The 15,464-nt window shown below is 36.1% G+C and overlaps 1 protein-coding gene across 2 annotated transcripts in view; it reads left to right on the top strand.

Annotated features, from left to right (window-relative positions):
* The window catches only part of ADAMTSL1 (ADAMTS like 1), a 956,380-nt gene that overhangs the window by 710,592 nt on the left and 230,324 nt on the right, over nucleotides 1-15,464 (top strand). For both annotated transcript variants that reach the window (XM_063609087.1, XM_055294157.1), the window contains one exon: nucleotides 11,330-11,380. In XM_063609087.1, coding sequence (XP_063465157.1) covers nucleotides 11,330-11,380 — 51 coding nt within the window. The remainder of the gene's footprint in view (nucleotides 1-11,329; nucleotides 11,381-15,464) is intronic.

Genomic DNA, 15,464 nt, shown 5'->3' with positions numbered 1-15,464 from the left:
TTTTTAATTTCAAAAGAAATTTATTATACCTAGCCACTGAGATATTTATTCATTTTTCCTGAATCACAGTAGGATTTTTACCTATTTTAGTATTAAAAGTAGAGTCCCTTGTAGTAAGAAAGGAGAAGGAAAAAAATAACAAATAAAAAATAAATTTAAAAAGAAAAGTCCCAGTTAGACAGCCAACTTTATTCCCTATCAAGGCTTGCAAGTGTCATTGACAGCAAAAACTGCATTAAACAATTAAGTCTATAACCTTATATTTATTACTTTACCCTTCTGGGCTTCCATTTTCTTACCCACAAAATGGGAAGAGAGGGTCATTTGTTGTTAAATTAATGGTGTTCAAACTGTGCCCACAGAGCCTGTTGTTTCACAGTTTTCTTAAATTAAATTTTGTTTTATAGATTTTAAAGTATTTTTAAATAATAATTCACAAAAAATATATTCAAACGTGTTAAACAATTAATTTTAACTGATTCACACTAAGTTAAATTATAAAAATTATCACAATTTTAAGTGTTGTACTACCGAAGTAAATGCTTTTGCTCTCATCATTAAGTTCCTCAGTTATGTCTAGTTGAAAAAATAACTATCCTAAGATTGCAAGGTAAGCTGTAAAAACAGTTTTCGTTACCAAACACTCTCCATGATAATAAGAATTTTCTCATTACTACATATCCAAAACCAAAACAAAGAAGAAATAAACTAGATACAGCTACCAGTAGCCATAATCCCTGATATCCACTTTTTGTGTTTACCAAAATAGCTTCCCTATTCTTATTATTTTGCTTTATAATAGGTAAGCATTATACATTTGAACCAATCAACTAAAATCATAAATATCATCAGCATTTGGTCTATATATTTTGGTCTTTTACACAATATAAAGCCTCCCAATGACCAGGATGTTTCTAGTCACTGCATGTGATTGTGTCCATGGTCCCTTCCAACTTCAAACTCAGTGACTATAAATATCAGTCATTATTTTAGTTTTAGGAAGTTTACAACAGCTTCCTAAATACATGAACAACTTCTAGGAATTGCCTCAAATCAGCAGAGAACAGGCAACCAGTGGCATGGAGGGGTCTCAGGAATATCTCACTCCACACATCTATTTCTTGGTTCTCATTCTCTTTTCCTTTCGTTCCCACCATCTTCTTTCTTTACTTTCTCATCTCATTTTTTGTTCCTCCTTCTTACACTCCCTGACAACATCCACTGGCTTCCATGGTGGTGGATTAGTTCGTCTACTAGTTCTTGAGGCTGAAGAGATTGTTGACATCTCGCCTATACTCTTCAAAATAATTTTTATGTTTTCATGGCTTTTTTGCTGATTCTAAATGCTAACTTAGAAATGTTGATAAGTTAAAAGACTGTAATGAAAACAATGAACTCACTACTAATCCCCAATGCTTGCAGATAACCTCAGTTAATGCTTTTGCTGTATTTCTTTCCAGTCTTGTCTATAGCTTATAACATAATTGAGATCATATTTTATAAAGTAGATACTTGGCATTGAATAATTTGGCATTCTTGGTTTTCATTCTTCTAAAAGCAAGCCTGAATATCCATGACCCATAGTAACTCGACATTGTGCTGAGGTAGGAATTTAAGTCCACCGGACTATAAGACCAACAACTGAGCCATGCTGGCTGCCCAGCAGTTTCATCCCAAGAGGGCTTTGTTGCTCTTTGCTGGTGTCATTTACACAGTTATTTTTCTGAAGTGATAAAACGCTTTGTTTCCTGGCCAAAAGTGGTCTCAAACTGGGAGCCAAAATTTAATCCTTACAAGGAAAGTGAAGAGAAAATAAAGTATAAAGATTTAATGACTTTCAGCTAAAATTAATAAGGTTTTTCATTAGTAACTCAGAGCTATGACATCACTAAGCCCATCACATGCTCTCTACAAAGTGTATTACATGTTCCACTGGTAATCCCAGTGGGCATTCCCAGAAGTCCAGAGACATACCTTCCTGCATGTCAGGGATCTAGCACATGTTTGTTTTCTGCTTCATACATTTAACACTATGTTCTGTGTGCTTTCCCATGTGACTAAGACATTTAGGATCTAGTCAAATGTAAAATCCTCTCTTGTGCTTACCATGGTATAATCAAAGTTTCTGTCTTACGCCAGTGGAAATTTTTTTGGAATTTGTGCAATGATGTGTGGCATTTTTACCTCTTGGGTGAAAGGTCAGGTCCATCATGTGGCCAGAAATCCTCCAACTATAAGCCTGTGGTTCAGCAACAACTAAAAAGGCATAGCGTGAATTCAGCTAATAAACACCTTGATGTTTTCAAAGCAGCTTTAGATGTAAAATATACAACAGTTAGCCTTACATATCTTAGTCTGTGAGACGGTGAGACAGTTAAGGAAATTGTGCAAGTTATACTTTGTGAGACAATCAGAGAACCACCTTTGCAGATTTTTTTTTTTTTTTTTGGCACAGACCTTTAGTTTTCCCTCCAAGGCAGTAATGAAGGGGGCTTAAATTGGCAAGAGGTGGACAAGTGAAAAAAGCTGTCACTCATCACACTATCACGGGCCACAATTATTAGCAAACAAATCTGTTTCTAGCTGAAGCTGCATCCAGATTCCCCCTTCCCTCAAGGAATTCAGAGCAACAGTCCTAAGCAAATGCCCAAACTTGTATACCCCAAGTGGCAATTCTTGGCAAGTTCAAGTGAACTTTTTTTTTTTTTTTGTCCAGCTCCATTTAGTTTCACAGTAAATTGCATAAATTATCTCTGGCCAGGAACCAAAAAAAAAGGTCTCAATTAAATTCTAATGCAACTGTAAAGAAATACCCTGCATTAGAACAAGTGTTATGTGTAGTAGGCATGTAAAAATCCTGATTCTCACACTAACTTGGTGACCAACTAGTCAATGGCAATATAGCCTGATGTTTAGGAGTGGGAGCTTTGGCATAAAACGTCCTGGCTTGAGACCCTGGCTCTGCCACTTACTAGTTGAGTAGCCTTTGGCAAATTCCTTATTCCCACTAAGCCTCAGATTTTTCATCCTATGAAGTGAGGATAATAACAATACTTACCTCATAAGGTTGTCATGAGGAATACATGGCATAATACATTTAAAGAGCTTAGCAGAGTGCCTGACTCATGATAAGTACTCAATAAATGTTAGCTGCAGCAGCTATATACTGACTAAGATCACGGTTATGATGATGTTGATGTTAGCTGAGAGAAACTCTTAAGCTCTCCAGAAATCAGCTTTCTCATCCATGAAAGGAAAAGATGGAACTCTAGAATTCTATACGGGTCTAGAAAGATGGTTCTCTTTTTGTGTTTTAACAACAGGACCTGTAAGTCCTAGGAAAATATGATCTTTTATCAGATTTTTTAAATATAATGATCACAAGAAATTAAGATAATTGGCAACTCCTGAAGTCTCAGTTCACAAGTGTCTAATAACCTCTACTTTACCAGCTGTGAGACATTACCATTTGATTTACATGGGATTTAGGCCAGGTGTCTCCAAAAAAAAACTCAGTGTAAGGACAAGAAATGGTTGACTTATTTAGCAATTACTGTATAATGAAATGTTTTCTTAATTATGGAGGTCTTTAGTTTTACTACAGTAAGTAAATGATTTAGAAAAGTAACAACTTCTTACCTTTTGATCAACCTCATTTAAGTATACTATTTCTGTGCAGCTAATAAGTAAACAATAAGAAAAAATACCCATAAAATCTCATTTCCACATTCATGTATTATTCATAATGAGATCAATGATACAAAGTTAGGGTGCTTCTTAGAATGCATGATCATACCCTTCCCATGCTTATAGATACACCACACATCATCAGACAATCACATAATCAACTATAACTCAATTATCTGGGAAATTCAATTTACTACAAAGCCAGAACATTCCTAATAGTAATATCACTTCTTATAGTACACTTTAAAGTTTTTAAAAGTGTAATTATTTGTGTAATTCTTTTAATTGGTCTGTGAGTTAATAGAGTAGGTATTGTTTCCATCCTTATTTTTAACTTCTGTCCATCGGTTTGTAGCCAAAAGACTTTACTAGCTAGGTAACTTCTTAGCTAGGCCTGAGTTTTGCCATCTGTAAAATGAATATAATATTCTTGTCAGAGAGTAACTGTGAGAATTAATAAGATAACATATGTAAAGTCCTTAGTAAGGTGCCAAGCAGTCACCAAACATCAGCTATCATGATTGAATTTAGAAACAGACTGGTAAAACAACTTGCCCAATGTCACTTCTGTTTGAAGTTTATAAGGTGCCTTCACATCCATTATCTTATTTAGTTTTACAATCCCTAGGTTAGCGGGCCAGGGATTGTCACCTGTATTTTACAGATGAAAAAACTGGAGCTCAGAGAGGTTAAGTGTTAGGGCCACTTGGCAAAAGCAAATTGGGATGTGGATCTAAGTTCTTCCAGTTCTACAGCATCTCTACATAAAGACAGGCATAAAGGCAGGCAACCTCTTGCCTGGTGCAGCCTTCATGCCATCAAATCCCACAGTCATCCTTGTTCTGCATGATGCCTTCAGCAACCTATGAGCTCTGGTTCCAACCCAACGTAGAACAGCACAGCCAGCACAGAACCACTAACCATACAAATGCCAAGTCTGGGTGTTTGAATTGACCACATACCCAGGTTAGGCAAGCCTCTTTCATGTAAGTGTAAATACTGATGTTTACTCAAATCAAACAATGGCTAAATCACTCAGTACAGAAAGAAGTAAACAAAGACCAAGGAAATATTTGTCCCACTTATTCAAAAGCAGTTCAGAAATTACATTCATTAATACCTAGAATATTTAACCCCAGAAATGTAGATATGGGGAAGTATTCAATGATTTGATCCAAATTATTAAAACTCTTCAGTATTTAGTTTATTAAAGAAAATGAATTTGTGTCTAAAAAACTTTTCAGATCTGCATAAAGCAGACTCCTTTGGATCTGATTTCAGTGGAAGCCCAGATAAATGAATGTTGCTGCTTAGTTTATGGTTTTTTAAAAATGGGACCTAATTATAGAATATTTTCTGATTTGTGGGATCCCACCTTGCCTCTGTAAATGTTAGGGAAACTCTCTGTGTTTTAAGAAGTCATGAAGTGTTACAGGAGGAGAAATTTTGAGAGAATTATCTTAGTTCAATGGTTTTCAAGATGTGGCCCAGTAAGCTCTGAGTTCTACTCTCAGCATCCACTAGGAAGGGGCAGGTAAGATACAGTCCAATAGCATGGGTTTCCAGGCACCTACTCTTACTTCGTCTTAAAACTTCTGATCTCATCCAGTACTTAGTTTTTGCAGATGACTAAACCTTGATGTAAGGTACTCAAGGTTACATAGAAAGAAAGTAGCAGAGAGGAGTACTGACCTTCCAACTCCCAGCCTCTCAGGTGATCCTTTTCCTCATTATGGCCAGATCCTCCATGCTTTGCTACTCACGAAATAGCAAAGTGCTTGTATGTCTTCCAACTTTTTATTACTTCTCTCCTGCACTCTTCTCAACTGTTGCTTAGAAATAGGCTGGTTTCTATTGCCCTGAGGTTGCCTAGAGAAGATGGAGCACCATTTTCTATACAAGAGACCCTTCTACTACACACAATTTTGTTCATCTTTTAAAATATAGTCACCCATTTTGTGAAAGGTTCTGTGCTTGCTGCCATGGCAAAGGCAAAAATGAATTAACTAGAGTCTGGGCCCCCACACTATCCAGGGCAGGTCGAGTTGTCCAAAGCAGCATGGTATCTGAAAGACACATGAGAAAGAGAGAAGAGAAGATCTTTTTAAAAGCTTTCAGAGTTATATCTGGGAGATAGCCAATGAAAAGATACAGAGGTAACCTAAGTATCCATAAGCAGGATGGAAGCACAATCACTAATCTGTCCTTTCTCTGCTCACATCAGCCAATCACCCCTGCTTGCCTGAACAGCCTTCCTAAACTGCCAGAGCACTCTCCATATCAGACTGCCCTCTCTCAAAGATGGCAGGGCTAGCAAAAGGCAAGACATGGGACTGAATATGTGCACAACAGTGGCAGTTTGGGAGTTTCTTTCCCTCCTTTCCTAACTAGCTTTTAAAAACTTGTTTTTGCTTTTTCGTTTTAATTTTGGATGGGGTTGCGTTACTTGCCTTTGTATCTGCACACTGATGACGTAAGTTCACTCAATGATTATTTACTAATCACCTGTGTGCAGAACACTGTCCTAAGAGATGCAGTAAAGAACCAATATAGCTTCTGCCTCATGGTGATAAACTAAAGAAAAACTTGTGAAATAGTTAGAAGTTAGTAGAGTTGGCCCTCAGTATCCATGGGGGATTGGTTCCAGGACCCACCCCACCCCCACCTCCACAGATACCAAAAGCCACAGATGCTCAAATGCCTTCCATATATAAAGTGGTGTAGTATTTGAATGTGACCTATATACACCCTCTGTGTGCTTTAAATCATCTCTAGATTATGTATAATACCTTATAAAATGTAAATGCTATGTAAATAATTGTTATACTATAATGTTTAGGGAATAATGATGAGAGAAAACATCTGTACATATTCAGTACAGATGCAACCATCCATTTTTTTTCTTCAAATATTTTCAGGCTATGGTTGAATCCACGGATGCAGGACCCATGGATATAAAAGGTCAACAGTACACAGTTAAAAGTGAGGAGAGGAGTTAGTATTAGGGGTGTTGAGAAGAAGGAGAGCGAATTTCTGGCTAGATGTTAAGAGAGAAAATAGGCAAGAATTTAGGAGAAGGAGCATTTGACTAAAAAATTTCACTGGACATTATGGAACCACGTGAGTCTTCTAAATGGTGAGGTGAAGTATCAAGTGCTTTGGCAGCAGAGTAGGCTGGATTGATTTGTTAGGAGACTGGTATGAAAGTACCCAAACTTGTGTCAGGAGGAGATCTACTTGGCAAACATTGCTGGTGTTGAGATGACGACTGGAAGAACTGAGTGGTGAAGATAGCCCCAGTGTACAGTGGATAGGAGAATGGCCATGACTGAATGGTGGTCGTGATAACAGGAGAAGAAGCAAGGCCAAATAATGGATTGTCTGGGATGTACTGAGCTTGAGAAGCCTAGAGCACATCTAGTTATCAGGAAATCAGAAATGAAGATTTGCAGTTCCAGAGAAGAAGCAAGAAGTCATGAGAGATTCACTGAGGGAAACCCTTGAAACCATAAAAAGATCTCTTTATGGTTCATTTTCATTATAAAAAGAACAGAACCAGCCGGGTGTGGTGGCTCACACCTGTGAGGAGGCCAAGGTGGGCAGATCACGAGGTCAGGAGATCGAGACCATCCTGGCTAACAAGGTGAAACCCCATCTCTACTAAAAATACAAAAAATTAGCTGGGCGTGGTGGCGGGCACCTGTAGTCCCAGCTACTCGGGAGGCTGAGGCAGCAGAATGGCATGAACCCGGGAGGCGGAGTTTGCAGTGAGCTGAGATGGCGCCACTGCACTCCAGCCTGGGCGACAGAGTGAGACTCCGTCTCAAAAAAATTAAATTTAATTTAAAAAAAGAACGGAACCCCGGTAAATTAGGTGCCCATGGAGTTAACTACTTTAGGATTTTTCTTGTAGAGAGAGATGTATCACAACAGTTATATTCTACAACTGAGCAGTGTGAGCCCAATTTTGGCTTGTTTTTTTTTTTTTTTTTTTTAACATTGGGGATGCTGTTCTAAAGTAGCGTCTTAGATCACTTCTGTACAGACTCAATAATCTTGAAGTGACGCATGGAATTTGAGGTGATGGCCTCATTTCATCCACTTCATAGTTCCAAAGTTTCTGTCTTTTTTTCTTAGATTTGAATTTTTTCATACTTGAATATTCTAATTGTTGTAATTTTAAAAGGTAATATATTATAGAAAGCTTAGAAAACAGAAAAAGATTTAAAAAGAAAGCAAAAAATACTCATAATCCAAATACCAATAACTAACCACTGTTGAGAGTTTTTTATATATGTGTATACATATATATGCATGTATACATATGTGTGTATACATGTGTCACATGAACACATATATAAGTTAGGAAAATGCATAGATATGTACACCATCTATTTATTTTCTCAGTATGATCGATCATATTGTACATTCTATTTCATATTCAGTTATTTTTGGTTGACATTACATTTGAGCCTTTTTCCCTGTCATTAAAAATGATTTCAAAAACCAGTATGTCCATGTGCTGCATAATGTTTCATTATATAAACTTGTCATAACACTGAATCGTTCTCCTGAATGGTCACTGGACAATTCAGTAAGACATGTATTTTGAGAGGATGAGGTGGGATGCCTTTTCTACTTATAGCACATCACTCCAGAATGATCACTTGCCCGTGCTCACCTTCTCTTCTTACCACCACAACCCCTGATGGTGCAGATATTAGATGGAGTCATGTTATGCCCAGTGTAAGAGAAACAGTGTAAGAACTGTGTGCGTGGTGGTCAGCATAATGAAGGCAGTGGAGAATGAGTTTTACCCCCAAGCCAGCTGTTTCTTCTATCTTTTCCCTTTGTGACCATTGTTAAAAATCATTTTTGCCTCCTTCACCACACCCCGCATATTCAGATGCATGTCTGAATGCATGCATACATGCACACACACCCACATCGAGACCTAAATATGGGGAGAACTTCTTAAAGTCCCGAAATTACATTCTTTTTCATTATTCTTTATGATTCACACTTTGCCTAAGGAAAAAAAAAAGTAAGCAATAGGTAAGCAATAGGAAGTTAACTTCAGGCAAGCTTGCTTTCCCCCAATAACAGTGTAGTGAAAGGCTAGGGCCATGCCATGAACCCCAGAGAGAGCTGAGCCTATGCACACGAATATGTATTAGCAGGACTGGACAGAGCACCATTGTTTTGATAGCTTTCTGTTTTCACAGGTGCTACAGAGTCACTTTATGTGTCTTCACCATGACCCATGTCATAGAAGACAAATATAGCTATAGTTTTGCTGAATCCAGGTTTAAAGTTCCTTGTTCAAACAAAAACATACTTTCTAAATCGGTCCAAAGCAAAGTTCAACGTCTTGAATTTTGTACACTCTCCCTTTTATTCTCCTTCACTTCAGCTTGTCTCCTTCAGTGTTACTGTCTCCATTTTAAATATCATCAGCTGATAAATCAATTGACAGAGATCTGCAACAGTTTATTCTAATATTGAAGATGACAAATTACAGCCATAAATTTTTTCAGGAGAGAAGGCAATGGTATGCACTTCTGCATTTAGAAATTGATGTAGCATGAATAAAGATACTAGAGTAATGTAAAATATAATTTCAAAGCCAACTTGATTTATTCCTTAATTGACTACTATTAGATAACAGTGTATGTACAAACTTACTAGAAGGACTCTGGAAGATGATTGGCATTCTTTAAAATATAGTCCTTTTAGAAAAAAAATTCCCTTTATTACTAGATGCAAGAATGATTCTTACTAGATGTTTGTTAGAATGATTCTAACATAAGGAACAATTAAGCTTTCACCTGATTTCTTATCTGTCAGAAGGTAGAAAAAAATAGGATGGTTAACTCAAAAAACAGAAAAGGTTAAATGCTGTTCATTTTATTCTTGTGTGAAGAACTGTGGGATTTTGAGCACGCCCAAAAGGCAGCATCTCATTTCTTATACATTGTTACTGAAGGTTAATACACACACATGCACACACACACACACATCATGAAAATTTTCTCACACGAATGAATATAAGAAACTTATTCACACAAATAAATACAGAAAATTTAGTCATGTAAAATAAATAAGTTAGTACTCCAATGACTTGCCCTCCTGGAAATAGATATCCATCTCAATTGCTTTGTTTCCTATTTTTTAAATAACAAAATTTGACTTCTCTCATGTATCCCCTTACCTTTCAGTAATTTCTTCAGAAACTATGCAGGCTCCTTTATCCCTCTCTCTCTCCTTCTTACCTCTCATCATGTCCAGCCAGTGCTATTTTGATCTTTGTGATCTACACTCATGGCTCACTGTTTCAACCCAAACACCTGGGTTTGCTAGCCATATTTTAGAAACCTACTCTATCATCTTGTATCAGAGGAATGGGTAAAAATGGAAGTCTTTATTTATTTAAATATAAAGATAAACATATTTATATTGAATATATTGATATTATATAGATCTATAAATATATGCATCCATCTATCCCAGAGGCACAGATAGAATACCTGAGTTCCTTCAATACCCCAAAGAGGGGCTTTCTATCATTTATCAGTTGCAAAATAAGCATCTTCCACTTATGCACTACCATGATCTACATCTATGCATCTCCATCTCCCAGTCTTGATGAAGGCGCTGTTGCACTAGCGGTCTTACCCAAAACCCATGAATCATTAGTCCTCCACAAACCAGAAAACAAGGCCTCTGGCGGGACCCACCAGTCTTACCAATTGGAGACTTCAGCTGAAATCAGTGAAGTAGGTTAGAGTGGTTTATTGGCATCCTAAAGGCCTCCAGGAACCTCCACACAGCCTTTGATATGTCTTGTGGATCCTGAGCATTCACTCTGTCTCTAAACCTCACAGGTTTCCCAGGGTCCTAGAGGTACTAACAAGCCATGACAATCACAACCATCACTGCAATAGCAGTTAACACTGTACAATATTTTATAGACCAAAAAACCCACTTTTCATAATATCTCATTTTAACTGCCTACCTTTATTTTGGTAGGAAATTTGCCTTTGCTAATAGTTGCCTGCTATGTTCAGTAGTTTCCCCCTCCCCTTATAAAATACCCAAGTGGCTACTTTCCAGGTATTAGTGAAATCCCTAGATCTGCCAAGAGACGAAACCTAGCTAACGCAGTTACATAGTATTGTCAATTCTGAAGTACATATTCTCCAGCTTGAATAGCTCTCTCTTTCATCAGAAGTGAGACACTTACTGTAATTGCTTGGCGAGCATCTGGAAGTAACATGAATAATGATGATAATAGTAATGACCTCATAGGATGTATAATTTGGGGATTAAAGAACATTTACAACCTTATTGTGTCATAGTTAATGATGAGGTGCCAAGTTTTCTTGCCACCACCCTTTGCAATGGTATTTCCTGCTTGGATCAGAGAACTAATTATAGTAAATGGTGCCCTTTCAAAGAACTTGCCCCATCCTAAAGCATATGCTGGCATAAAGATATAAAACTGTTTCAGTGTTGTTTTACAGATACAAATTATTAATGTTATTTTACATTTGTATTAAAAATTTGTATAATGTAATCATTTAGTGTTTATTTTATTGTGTGTACCTTCTACTCAGAGGGTTGGCATTATTGTTCCTAACAGTGACGGATACAAGCAGATCATGCCTTATGACCTCTACCATCCCCTTCCTCGGTACGTAAATCAATCATCCTGATGTTAGAATTAGCAAATTAGTCATCTGCTGCTTATCTATATATATAGATATACATATACGTAGAGAGAGAGATTATATGTTTTTAAGATGGTAGATGGTATATTTTGCAATCCATTACTGAGTTCTGCTTTTGAATAATACTAGCCTGCTCAGACTGTAAGCTTATCATTCAAAAACCGCTTTAAGGTAGAATCATGTTACACTGTAGTGAAAACAGTAATTCACTCTGATTAGATACAGTGTATGGGTTTATATTATGTCTTTCTTTCCCTCCCTTTGTTCTTTCCTATTTTTCCTCTCAATAGGACCCTAGTCATTAAAGCACTGTTGCTAACGATTGAACAAACACTGCCTAAAGCATTATTGCACTACCATTAACATGGAATTCCAGATGTGACATTATTCTGCATAGGGGCTTTAAATGTCCACTTTTTATTTCAGATAAATTATAATTAAGAACAAAAGGCAACTTTTTAATATTCTTATTGTTCAAAACATTTTAGGAGACATTTTTTCTGAACAAAATTCAATGTGCTGCATTGCTTTTTTAAAGTACAGTACTTTTAAAAACTAGAAAAAAGGTAATGAAAGTAATTCAGGATCTTTTAAAAGAAATTGTTCCCTTTATAATATATTCATAAGAAAACCGGAGACGCTGAAAAATACTCTAGCTACTGAGTGTGTTGACTGCACTGGAAACAGCTCCACAGAGAGCAGAAATTAGAATTGGGATTGAAGTAGACCTATGCTCTATTTTCTTGGCTTACTTGGCCCTCAGGGAATCAGCTGCTATTTAGAACCAAGGGTTTAAATCAGATCATAAATGGTTGGAGTAATCCACAGCAGCCTGCTCCATCTCAAATTAAACCAAGCCCAGAAAATAATTTTATTTTGAACTGTAAGTGTTTGATGGAAAAGTCTCCAAATACCTAATGAATTAGAATCCAAATAGAGGTCCCTTAAGGTCATCTAGTGCAACTCCCCATTGATGCTTCATTCTCCCATTCCTTCTCCAACAATCACAACCATATACCACAGATATGTTAAATATATATTTACACAAATATTCATTCATATATTCAATGCATATGTATTCACACATGTATATACACATCTATCGATGTTTATATAATACATATATACAAGTGAAAGTTGTCATCCAGCATCTACTTAAATATGTCTAGTGACTGGCAGGGAACTCACTTTTCACCTAATGATCACATATAGGAAAGGAATTTGACTTATACTAGATATTCTTCTTGTTTTTCTTGTTATTTTTAATTCTTTCACTACGTGGCTATGTCATTAGTCGGCTCCCTCCTACTTTCCTATGACTATTTTGATAAAGACAATAAATAGCTTTAGAATGTTCCTAATGCATCATTTTTCTGGTTTTATCCAGAACTCTTGACCTTGAAAAAATAATGAAATAGCAAAAAATTAATTTTTTGAAGTAATGAAAATAGCAAATTATTAAACTGAACCAAGATTTCATTTGGTTTCAATTTCTGTATCTGTGAAATAAATGTTCATAGGATATATGTATCTGTTTGTATGAAAGCCATACATTTCATTATTTCAAGATAAAGGTAAAGTTGGACATCAGGAGTAAGCAACATCAAGTTTATGTTTTTCCTGTAATGGCAACTCCTAGATTTCTGTTTTATCTGTGATCTCTCTTGTTTATATTTCTCTGGCATAACTAATGCCTATATTAAGTTAAAATTGATTTCTTATAGGTTGGGATTTTTCTTCAAATGCCTAAATCCCAGTGGTATATTAAAACGATCCTCCTGGGTGTGTGTTTGTACTATGTCCTTGTATACACTCTTGGCATGTCTATGTATCACAATGGGAAAGAACAATAAATTTTATTTCTTACCCCCTTGTATGTCTGATACCGAACTAGTTATAAAGTTAGACATTCAGCTTTATTGACAAAGTCTTAGTAAATGCAAACTATTTTTACAACTGTGTTTTCATTCATAAGAAGAATTAAGACTCAAAAATGGTTCTCAAATGGAAGCTACCCACTGACCAAGGCAATTTAAATTATTTAAATGGGGCTAAGAACACAAGTATAGATACAAAACACAATTAACATATATTTACCTTGTTCTTTCCTGCTTTCAGTCTTTGACTGTAACACATATCTGGACATAATATGAGAATGTAGTCTGAATAATTATCTTGATTCATAATTAATATATGCCACTCTTGTGCATCCTGCTTAATTTGAGAATTTCTTAAACACACTGTGTGTTTAAAAAAATTAAAAGCCAAAAAAGGTTACATATATGATGTATAAATTCATTCAATGTTCTCCAGGATAAGATTCTTGGATATGTCTTTTTTTTTATTCCAAGCACTTACCTGGTTACTGTCTTCAGATCTCCTGACATGCTCTCTCTCAGCTTTTGTTACGCTTTCTTTAAAGCACACAGACATGTTTTACTTCAAGATTCCACATAACCCTATTATTATACAAGGATTCACATGATAATTTTCTATGCATAGAACTGTAGTTGTATGCTGGGACCATAGTATAAATTTTTGAAATAATATTGCCTCATTTGTCTTTCTATGATCACTGATATTGAAAAAGATACTTACTGCTATTTGTGAAATTGCACTATGGTCAGGTCCAAGTGCTGAGACAGAAATTAATCACTCTCCCTTTAGTAGGGTCAAGCTTAAGAATTTTAGAGTAGCAATTAGAAAATGTGCTCCTTTATGACATCTTAATATTCTAAGTGATTAAATGTACATTTAAAAACATATTCCTACTTCACTGTCAGATCAAATCTAATGTGAATACATACTTATGTATTCAACCCAACTTCAATCTGAATCAGGCCTGTTATTCGTCTCCAGAAGGAAGCCCTCCAGAGATTTATGTGGAGACAAAGGAGAATTGGTCTTACCCATTGGGAAGAGAAACTCTCTACAGAGCTACTTCATTCTCTTGAAAGAGATCAGAAAGTCTCCCAAGGGCCAGAGGGCCTCAGTTTCCCCACAATGACATTTTCTTATGTGTCTCCTGGGGAAATACACATAGGAAAATATTGTATTTGGCAGCACATCTTGGCTTTTGGCAGTGCAGATAACAGTTGTTGCCTAAACTTGAACAGTGCAGAGAAAATGTGAAGGAAAACCCTTTGTAACTAGGAAAAACACATGATTCAGGCTCATGCAGAAGAGAAATCAAACTCACAATGTACACAAAAAACCTGCCTACAGAATAATTAATGTCTCAATGGTGTGCCTGTGCAACATTTTAAAATTTTAACTATTCAAATGGATCAACTCGGTGACATTTTGTTTCTCTCATTAAAATTATATCTCTCATAATTCTAAGAGAAATCTTAAATCTCCTTAGCAATCCTCATCAATAAGCAGAATATATGTAAAAAAGACAAGCTCAACTCAGTCCCAATGTTTCTGTTTTTAGAAATTCTACATTCTCTAAATCTACAGGAGAAGAAAAGAGAATTTGGCAAAGATATCTCTCTGCATCTGGGACCTGATGCTTCAGAGCTGCGTAAATCTCTGAAAAAAAAATCAGTGGAAGTCTCTTAAATGTTTTGACAATATTGTTATTTTCTACCTTACTTAACTATATGTCTACTTTCAGATGCCATTAGCCTTCCAACCCAAACCAAACCTCTTCACAGTTCCAAGAGTTACCTACTGAACTCTACCTACCAGTATCCCTCAACAGTTATGGAATATGTAGATAATATTAACACTTCTGCCCCTGAGCTTAATAATGATAGCACAGTTTGAACATCAGAATTGTGCTGAATCTATGTAGTCCCAAAGCTGATGATTGCAGAAGCAAAGGAGAGAGTCTTTTGTTTACCTTGATCTTATATGAGCTTCTTCTATTAAAAAAAAATACCTAGAAGTTAAGTAGTAAAGTATTACATTGAAAATAAAAAGTATCTGCAGGTGCAAACCATTAGTGTTAACTGAGTATACCACTTTAGTCTTGAGATGGATACTTAATGGGTTTAACGAAAATAAATTTTATATATACATATCTTGAAACTATGGGAGAAG

Source organism: Symphalangus syndactylus, chromosome 9 (assembly GCF_028878055.3).
Source record: "Symphalangus syndactylus isolate Jambi chromosome 9, NHGRI_mSymSyn1-v2.1_pri, whole genome shotgun sequence".
Lineage (NCBI taxonomy): Eukaryota > Metazoa > Chordata > Mammalia > Primates > Hylobatidae > Symphalangus > Symphalangus syndactylus.
The sequence above is the reverse complement of the archived record's forward strand: the minus strand, read 5'-3'. Positions and strand labels throughout refer to the sequence as shown.